This window comes from Equus quagga, chromosome 8, assembly GCF_021613505.1.
Source record: "Equus quagga isolate Etosha38 chromosome 8, UCLA_HA_Equagga_1.0, whole genome shotgun sequence".
Classification (NCBI taxonomy): Eukaryota; Metazoa; Chordata; class Mammalia; order Perissodactyla; family Equidae; genus Equus; species Equus quagga.
Window position 1 is genome coordinate 119,467,916 of NC_060274.1, and position 10,032 is coordinate 119,477,947.

Below are 10,032 nucleotides of genomic sequence, written 5' to 3' on the forward strand. Positions count from 1 at the left end.
TGTGTTCCAACCAAAGAAGTCACCTTACAATGATAATGGTGAGACAATAAACTGATACCTATGGAATTCGGTGACCTTAACATATGCTTCATCACCTAGAATCAAGTGACCTTATAAATATTGGTATGACCTAGTGAAATCTTAGGACTATTTCAAGCTGGGGAACATTTCCAGAGGCTGAGATACTCTTCCGCAAAAACCATCTATTTCTCCTATAGCTAAAATTTCAGTTAATAACATACATGAAGGTGAAGCTCTCACAATTGCACTTAGTAACCTATGCACAAAATGTTGCTTTTCAACACTGCAAGCTAGGCTTTGTAGATTTAGAGGGTTTAGAACCCTAGAGAGGACAAGATTTACTGCCAGAATTTCTGTCTCCTGAGAAGAGGTCTCTTCTCCCTTAGCTGGGCTATAAGGCTTCAATAGTCTACTTGTAGAGGCCACAGGCAGAACTCTGTAAATCTCGTGTTTGTTTTCGTTCTTTTGATCCTCAGTCAACTGGCCAAAGGCAACTCCCCATGGAAAACTATTAATTAAAACTCTCAGGTGGTAACTGGAGCTGCAGAGGTGAGGTGAAAAGAGAAGGAAGGAAGAAAAATGCAAGAGAGGCAACTGGGAGAGAATGGAGTTCCTGGGGAAGCTGGCGTGACAGAAAGATCAAACATGGACTGGAAAAGTCTGTCCTGGACTCCCTGTTTATCCGCTATGGTGTGACCTTCAGTTAACTTTTGCATTAAACTCTCATGGCTCAAGTCCCTACCCAGAATCCTGCAAAATGAATGACCAGAATCTATGCCTGGTGTTGAGAGTTGCATAGGCGAGGAGAAGCCAATAAAATACCTCCCACCATCTCCTAAACCCTTTCCTCTCGCCTATACTTCTACTTAGCTCACTCCTTGTCAGACTTTCTTTATCCAATTGGCACGTGCAATTCGCCCAAAGCACATGTTGTTTAATTCGGTGCAAATAGTAGGGTTTTTGTCACCCAAAATGGCTATCGAGTGGCCTTTTTAAAAATAAATCAGTGATTAATTTCTTAGAGAACACAATCCCCACTTCATAAACTTCAACTGCCTAAGGGGTATTGAGTTTGCCATTTTCATCAAGAGGGAAAGAAGGGTGGTCATGTATAGTCACAGTACAGGTATGTATGAATCACCCACTCTGTTTGGCAGAAGTGAGGCGGATATGCATAAGGCAACCCAAGGATTCTGTTTCGATTTAATTCGGAGGCTGGACATAGGGACAGGCTGTGTCACATGGTCCAGAGTTACTGCCATGGGAGCTCAGTTGTTTTGGATTGTGGCTTCAATCCAGGGCATGTAGTTAAAGATTTTGGTATAAATGCCAACGTCAGCTCTCAAAACACATCCATCTGTAAAAGTCAAGATTCCTTGAAGTATTCCATTGCAGACTGCTGGGGCAGCGGTGACTTCCTGCCAGGAAAAAAGAAACCAAGTTATCTTTCTGGCAACAGATAGAAGGAATAAAGTGCGAAAATTAAGGCATTGAGAGTACCTTACCTTGCAAGGCTTCCTCCTTCCTGGCACAATGCCCACACACAGCATGGTTTCTTTGATGTTCTGGGCTTTATAGGTATTGCGGCATTGACTCTTGGAGATTACAGAGATGTTCACATTTTGTAGTGAGTTGGGGTCACTGGCTATAGGAAAGAGAGAAATAGAATTTCTTTGAGTTATTAGATACCAAACTTTTTTTTCCCCTTTTTCTCTTTTGCAACATATTTCTTCTTCTCCCGGCAGAAAGCAAAAGAGATCAAACACTGAGAGAAATCAGAATTGTGGCAGCTAGGACAATAGGCAGTTATCAAATTAAACAATTTCTCATGATACAAGTGTCTATCTCCTTATAAAAAAGATTAAATTCTTGGAAGTTACATGTAAATAGGAGACATCTCTGCAATGAAATGAAACAAATTACTTTAAAATTTTCTGGAAATTTAAACATTAAAAGAGTGTGCTTTGAGGTGGAATTTTTCTTTACTTAGTTTAATTTCAGATCTTGTGAGCTCTAATGTATATTATTTTTCCCATATTTTCAATTAATTACTGACTTCTTTTTAAATTTTTTCATTGAAATATATTTGATGTTTAACACCGCACAAATTTAAAGTGTACATGTTGATTTGATACATTTATATATGTGAAAATGATTCCTATTGTAGTGATAGGACCTCTTTCATGTCACATAATTATCATTAGCAAGTTTGATTACAATACGATATTTTTGTTTATATTCAGTATACCGTGCGTTAGATCTCCACGACTTATTTATCTAGTAGTTGCAACTTTGTACCCTTAAACAACATCTCTCCTATTTTTACAGTTTGAAGGAATTTAGAACTCTAAGCCTAGGTTTTCATTTATCACATCAAAAAAATCCAGTACCTGCTCCAAAAAAAAAGCCAAAACCACTCAAAAAGTGATTTTCTTAACCCCATGAAAGCAGGATTTAAAACTGGGCCTCTTGATTCCTAGTTCGAATTATTTCCTCTATATCAATGGTTCACAAATACTGTGAACTGTGCAGACTCATAACAAAGTTTTTCCAATACGTAACAAAATGAGAAAAATGAGAACAAAGTAGTACCTATGCATATGTGAAGTGTTCCTGCCAAGGATTCACTTTTGGAAAGAAGTATTTTACTTTGAAATTTTGCTTTTTACTGGGAATGTGTTTATTTGAATGTCTTTATTTGAAAATGTTATATTAATTCTTGAAAAGAAAACATTTGAGATTCTTTGCTTTGTTTTTCAGTCCAGCAATAATTGCATGGCTCAATATTTATTTTGGGATTGCCTGTTTAGCAAATGCTTGCTTAACTGCTTCATGAACCAGATGAAAATAAACAGCACGTTTTTGTAAGTCACATCTCTTTTTTGACTCAAGTGGCATAACGCAGATGAATCAAACATGCTTGCTCACCAGAGGGACATTCCCTATTTCCACAACTCAAATTGACTGTCAAAGGACAAAAAATTTCTACTTGTCTAAAGGATATTATGCTAAGTGAAATAAGTCAGACACAGAAAGACAAATACTGTATGATATCACTTACGTGTAGAATCTAAAACAGCCTAACTCGTGGAAACAGAGAGTAGAATGGTGATTACCAGGGCCTGACGGGTGGGGGACATGGGGGTATGTTGATTAAAGGGTACCAACTTTCAGTTATAAGATGAATAAATTCTGGAGATTTAATGTACAGCATGGTGACTGTAGTTAATAATATTGTATTGTGCACTTGATATTTTCTAAGATAGTAGATTGTAAATTCTCTCACCACACACACATATAAAAGGTAAATATGTGAGGTGATAAATAATTAGCTTGATTCAGGGCATCATTTTGCAGTGTATCTGAGTTATACACCTTGAATATATACAATGTTTATTCCTGAATCATACTTCAATAAAGCTGGGAAAAAAGAATTTCACTTTTTGATACATTCAAGAAAATATACCTTGAGTTCTGAAGATATTTACCAAAGAGCGGTTAAAAAAGGTTTGAGTAATGGCAGCATTGTTAGGATAAGTGTATAGCTGCCTCTTGGTTTCTATAAAAAGAAATTAGAAGTGGATGGATAAATATAATCTGACAGGCTTATTTAGAAAGAATCTCCTGGGGCCAGCCCCGTGGCCGAGTGGTTAAGTTCGTGTGCTCCGCTTTGGCAGCCCAGGGGTTCGCCGGTTCGGATCCTGAGCCTTGACATGGCACCGCTCATCAAGCCATGCTGAGGTGGCATCCCACATGCCACAGCTAGAAGGACCCACAACTAAAAATACACAACTATGTACTAGGGGGCTTCAGGGAGAAAAAGGAAAAAAAAAAAAAAAAGAATCTCCTTTCCATACTATGTCAATGTATGATGTATATTATATGTGTATGATGTATATTAAATATACTCAATGTACGTGTATATTAAATATACATCATATGTTTTTATATATATATTAAATATACTCAAATAAACTTACTCATCAGTAAAATTGTATTAATAACCCTCCCTAAGGGACTATATCATATTTACATGTTTTTTATAGTTCATCAACCTCCCCCTCTTCGCCAGTACTCACTGCTATCTTGATTAATACCTACAGACAGTTGATTAGAATTTGCATAAAAATTTTGGAACGAGATAGTGGGCAGACAGGCACAAAACTTAGAAAAGAGAAAATTGTCTTAATTTGTTCAAAGTTTCTTCATGGAATTTGAAATGTGAAACAGAAGAAATCTTAGGTAGAATACGTAGTTCGGTAGTTTCAAATTATACATAGAAGACTTCCACTGATAAAAATAACGATAATCTCAATTTTCTGAAGAAATTACCAAATGTTCAGAATGTTATCAGTTAAAAATGTTTCATAGGGGCTGGCCCCGTGGCCGAGTGGTTATGTTCGCGCGCTCCGCTGCAGGCGGCCCAGTGTTTCGTTGGTTCGAGTCCTGGGCGCGGACATGGCACTGCTCATCAAACCACGCTGAGACGGGTCCCACATGCCACAACTAGAAGGACCCACAACGAAGAATATACAACTATGTACCAGGGGACTTTGGGGAGAAAAAGGAAAAAAAATAAAAATAAAAAATGTTTCATAAATATTTTTCTCAAACTTTTAATTATTCATTTGTAGAACAATCTTGCATAAGGAAGTTCTGCCTGATCTAGCACAATATTATGTATTTATCTTATGTTTAATTCATTATTTTATGATATTTTAAGACTTTAAGTTTCTTTATTGCTTGGAATAGTTTGAAAACATCTGTTATAGTTTGTGCCACACTTTAGAGTTAAGAAAATTGAGAAAAGATAAAGTGACCTGCTGTCACACAGCAAATTAGTACTAGAATACAAACGTCTTCTTTCCACTAACACCAATTCTATCATACGTGAAAACAAAGATAATAGAAAGATACAGTGAGAATAAAAGATTGAAGGACTCCTTCAGTGAGATACAGGGAATGAGAGAAGAGATGAAAAGGATGAATAAAGAGGTTAGAAGAAAGCCTCATTGGGAATAACTGCAGAAAGCAAGAGCAGGGAGTGGACAGAAGCATGTCCAATTCCGAGAGAAGAAGAATATTATCTTGAAGTCACTCACAGTCATCACACAGGTTGTAGCCCCAGGTGGAGACAGTGCACACAGCTTTTTCGGACACAGGTTCAGTGGGTAAGCTGACCATATTCACATAGTCGTTGAGTTGAATATTTGTTTTCAGCTTTATTAACATGAGGTCATTTTCAGTAGAAGCGACTGAGAAGTATGGATGATAAATGATCTTCTCGTACCCAACAATTTGTACATTATTTTCCTTGTCATTGGATGGGTTGGTAACCCCCAATATCACCTGAAGATTCCTGGAACAACATGGATTCTCATGAGACAACTTAATAGAGACAGCTTATCCATCCTCATGGGCTTTATTAGCTCCCCCCCACAGAGTTTTTTCTGTACTCCTGAGCATACCCAGAAGGCCTCCATGTCCCCATTTAATTGGGCAGTGGTCCCAGGCAGGGGCCTGTGTCCGTGCCCAACCTGAGAACCCAAAATGTAGAATGGTGTTGGGTGCTTATTACTCACGGTAAGTTGCAATGTGCAGCTGTGATCACCCAAAGTGGGTGGATCAGGACTCCAACGCAGGGCAAGTAATCAGATTTCAAGTATGCCAAGTAGGGGAAGGTGATGAAATCTGTGTAATCTGGATCAAAGGCTAAAACAACTGAAAGAGAAACATAGACAGGAAATTCTGAGATTATTTTAGGGATCACTAGAAAGAAACAAAAGAAAATTAATTACCTGGCTCAAGTTCTCTCCAGTGTCTTTATCTGTAAGCTGAATTTGTAAACTGGCTTACCTTGTTCTGAAGCATGAAGAAAATGATAGAAACATGTCTATTTCAAGAGATAAAAGCATTTTCCCTTTTAGTTATCAATAAATATTCTTCAGATTAAAATACAAGCTTTCTTAAATACCTTCCACAATTCAGTGGGCATATGTTCAATCAAATTATGGAGCGCTTATTATTTTTACCATTTTTAGAATGCTTTTACCAATCTTATCCCTTTCTCCCAACAACAATGCAAGGCTGAATGATATAAATGCTGTTTAAAGAACAGACCATATGCTAACAGAGTATGCGGAAGGGGGAAATCGTTCATTCATTCAACAAGTAAACATTGAGTTCCTAGTATGTGCCAGGCTCTGTTTTAGGTGCTTAGGTTACATGGCAAACAAAACAGAGAAATATCCCTGCTCTCATGTGTTCTAATGAGAGGAGACATTCAATAATAATAAATATGATACATGGGCAAATGACCCAGTATGTTGAGTGGTGATTAGTGCTATGGAAAAAAAGGTAGAACAGAGAAAGAGGGAAAGGTAATACTAAGGATGTGCGAGTGAGCCTGTATGTGTGCCTGTGTGTGTGTGTGTGCGCATGTGTGTATGTGTGCATGTGAGTATGTATGGTGGGGCATTGGGCAGTATTACAGCAGCAGTCAGGGTGGACCTCATGGGAAATGTGAGAGATGAACAATGATATGATGATGGGGAAGTTAGGTAATCAGATATCTGGGGAATGGGATTCCGGGCAGAGGAAACAGCTGGAGCAAGAGTCCTAAGGCTTGCTTAAGGAATGTCACAGAGGCCAGTGGGGCTGGTGGGGTGAGTGAGGGGAAAAAGGCAGGAAAGGAGGGAGGTCTAAGAAGTGATGCAGGTTTTGTAGAATGTTGTAAGGATGTGGAATTTTCTGAGTGAAACATGGAACCGCTTGAGGGTTTTGTGTGAAGGAGTGATGATGATTTCATTATGGAGAAGTGTTGAGTGTAGGAGTGTAAAGTAGAGAGGTCTGTTACAGAGTAATTTGATAATCCTGGCAAGATATGGTGGCTTGGACTATAGTGAGCAGTGGAGGTGACGAGATGTGATTGGATTTGGGATATGTTTAGAAGACACAGCCAATACAATTTTCCAAACAGATTAAACACGGAGTGTGAGAGAAAGAGGATTTTGCAGCGTTCCAATGTTCTTGCCTGAGTAACTGGAACCATTCTCAGACAAGACTAAAACCATTGAATGCTCTGCCGTGTCCATTCGTTGGACCCCTGCTTTCAACCCTGGCCTCCACTTCTTATTCTTTCATGCTAATATCAGTCCTGTTCTACACAGGCCCAGAGTCAGGTCTCAGTCTTCCTTAGGACTGAGTCTGGTATTGGGGCTTCAATGTCCATGTCTCCTCAAAAAAGCATACAAGCAATAAACCCGGGGTGAGTCAGGCAGAAAACCCATGGGGACGATGGCAGTGATAGGAGATAGAGAATTAATCCTACACTTGCACTCTGGAACGTTGCCTCTGTGTCTATCCATCTGTCACGATTCTCTCAGGATTTCTCTTTGGCCAGTAAAGAGAAAAATAAACAGACACTCACCAGGCAGGTTTAAGAGAGCCCAGAAGATGATAAACTTCATAATGATGTCAAAAGCCTTTTCAGAGGATGAGATTCAGCTCGAGGTCTCTGGAAAGCATGGAGAGGAGGAAGGGAAAAGGACTAAGTAGGATCAAGCAAAAAGGGGTTCTGAGGTTGGAAAAATTATTATCTGAATTCTTTCAGTGGCAGTATTCAGTTCCAGAAGAGGTGGCATCAGTGTGAGTGGTGTCAAGTGTTAGAGGTACAAAAAGAGAGATCAGGTGACTTGATCCCTGACACTGCAGAGAATGGGTCTGGAATTCAGTGTTTTGTTCTCTTTCTTAAGGAAAGAAAGTACCTAAACTGAGAAACTTGAAGCTCACGGTGTTTCCTCCTCTCTGGTCCCACCTTTGTCAAACTCTGAAATCAGGTTTCTCTTGAGATATGCCAGGATACTGGCCCCTCCCGTCTATGTGATGCCAACCCCCGTTTGTGTGACACTGACATGTATCTCCAGGACCATAACCCAGACTCTGGTGCTGAGCTTGAACACTCTGCCTGACACAAAACACCTCCATGAGATATATTAGCCCTTTCTTTCCTTCATGTCACTACTCACCCATGTATTCAATCAACCAGCCAGCCAATAAGTTATATTATGTGTCTGACTCATGCTATGCTTTGTGTGAACTGTTGAGGAGTGTTGCGAAGAAACTGTTCCTGCCTTCAAAGAGCTTACAGACCAGTGCGGATGATAGACACATCAACAGTGAATTACAAAACAAAGTATTCAGAGCTAACAATCTAGGTATACCACTGTCTTGGTGGAAATATTTGCAAGATATCTGTTAAATGATTTATATCCAAAATATATACAGAAATTTTAAAACTCAATAATCAGAAAACAAATAACCGAATTAAAAAGTGTGCCAAAGGTCTGAACAGACACCTTATCAAACACATTAGTGTACTCAGACTGCCATAACAAAATACCTCAGACTAGGTGGCTTAGACAACAGACATTTATTTTCTCAGAGTTCTGGAGGCCAGAAGTCCATGATCAAGGTGCCAGCAAATTCAGTTTCTGGTGAGAGCTCTCTTCCTGGCTTGTAGACAGCAGGCTCTCACAGGGCCTTTCCTCTGTATGTGTGTGTAGAGAGAGGAAGAGCCAGCTCTCCGTTGCCTCTTTTTGTAAGGACACCAATCCTATCAGATCAGTGCCCTTCCCTTATGACCTCATTTATTTCATCTTAATTACGTTCTTATAGGCCCTCTCTCTAAAGACAGTCACGTTAAGGTTTAGAGCTTCAACATGTGAATTTTGAGAGGACACAGTTTGGTCCTTAACAACAAAGAAGATATAAAGATGACAAAAAGCAGATGAAAAGATTCTCAACATGCCATTAGAGAATTACAAATTAAAACAGCAATGAGATACTACTACTCCTAGGACAGGGGCTAAAATTCAAAGCACTGAAGACAACAAATTTTGGCAAGGAGGTGGGACAACAAGAACTCTCATTTATTGTTGGTGGGAATGCAAAATGGTATAGCTACTTTGGGAGACAGTTTCGTGGTTTCTTACAAAGCTAAACATAATCTTACCTTATGATCCAGAGCATTTGTACTCCTAGAGATTACCCAAATGAGTTGAAAACTTTATGTCCACAAAAAACTTACACATGAATGTTTACAGCAGCTTTATTCACAATTGCCAAACCTTGGAAGGGAGTAAAATGTCCTTAAATAAGTGAATGGATAGACAAAGTGTGGTATATCCATACAATAGAATGTTCTTCAATGATTTAAAAAAATGCGCCGTCAAGTGATGAAAGACATGGGGGAATCTTAAATGCATGTTACTAAGTGGTAGAAGTCAGTCTAAAAATGTTATATAGTGTATGATTTCAATTTATGACATGTTGGAAAAGGTAAACTGTAGAGACAGTTAAAAGATTGGTGGTTGGCAGAGTTTGGGGAGAAGGGGAGAGGTAGGTATACAGGTATACACTGGAAAATTCTTTCAGCTTTGTTGAATGTTTGAAATTTTCATAATAAAATGAGGGAGAAATATTTTTAAAAATTGAGGTATGTGCCTTAGAGCATAGAGTTAAAGATACTTCTTCAATTTACATTCTGTGTAAGGAAGGAGTACTCAGAAGTTACGCTTTACTTGGCTCTTAGAGTAGGGGAAGGGGCTTGTCTGGCATAAAAGAGAAAAAAATAATTCAGAAAGAAAAATAGGTTTCTGTAAAGGCATGAATACAACATGGCATGTTTGTGGAACCACAACCAAGTGTTAAAGAGGTAGGTGGAGAGATAAACAGGAATCAAATAATGAAAAGCCTTATTATATAAGCCTTGCCTATATAAAACTTGCATAATTCTTTATTGTGTAGGCGATAAGGAGCCAATAAATTCATTTTTTGACAAAATTCTATTGACTTGTGTGGAGGACAGACGCAAAGTCTCATGTTCACACCCTGCATAATCTCCAGTTGCCTCCTGTTGAGTGTGGGTGACACCTGTGACTTGCTTCTAACTAATAGAATAATGGTAAAACTTATAGGATGTCATTCCTATGAATGTGTTAATATGTAATG

The 10,032-nt window shown here is 38.7% G+C and overlaps 1 protein-coding gene across 1 annotated transcript; it reads right to left on the bottom strand.

The window, feature by feature from the left end:
* Positions 1–1,289: 1,289 nt before the first annotated feature.
* Positions 1,290–7,490, bottom strand: LOC124243514 (probable inactive serine protease 58). Its single transcript, XM_046669124.1, has 5 exons — positions 7,451–7,490; positions 5,604–5,742; positions 5,124–5,380; positions 1,527–1,666; positions 1,290–1,439 (listed from the first exon to the last, which is right to left on the bottom strand). The coding sequence occupies exons 1-5, from the start codon at positions 7,488–7,490 to the stop codon at positions 1,290–1,292; spliced, it is 726 nt and encodes a 241-aa protein (XP_046525080.1).
* Positions 7,491–10,032: the final 2,542 nt, after the last annotated feature.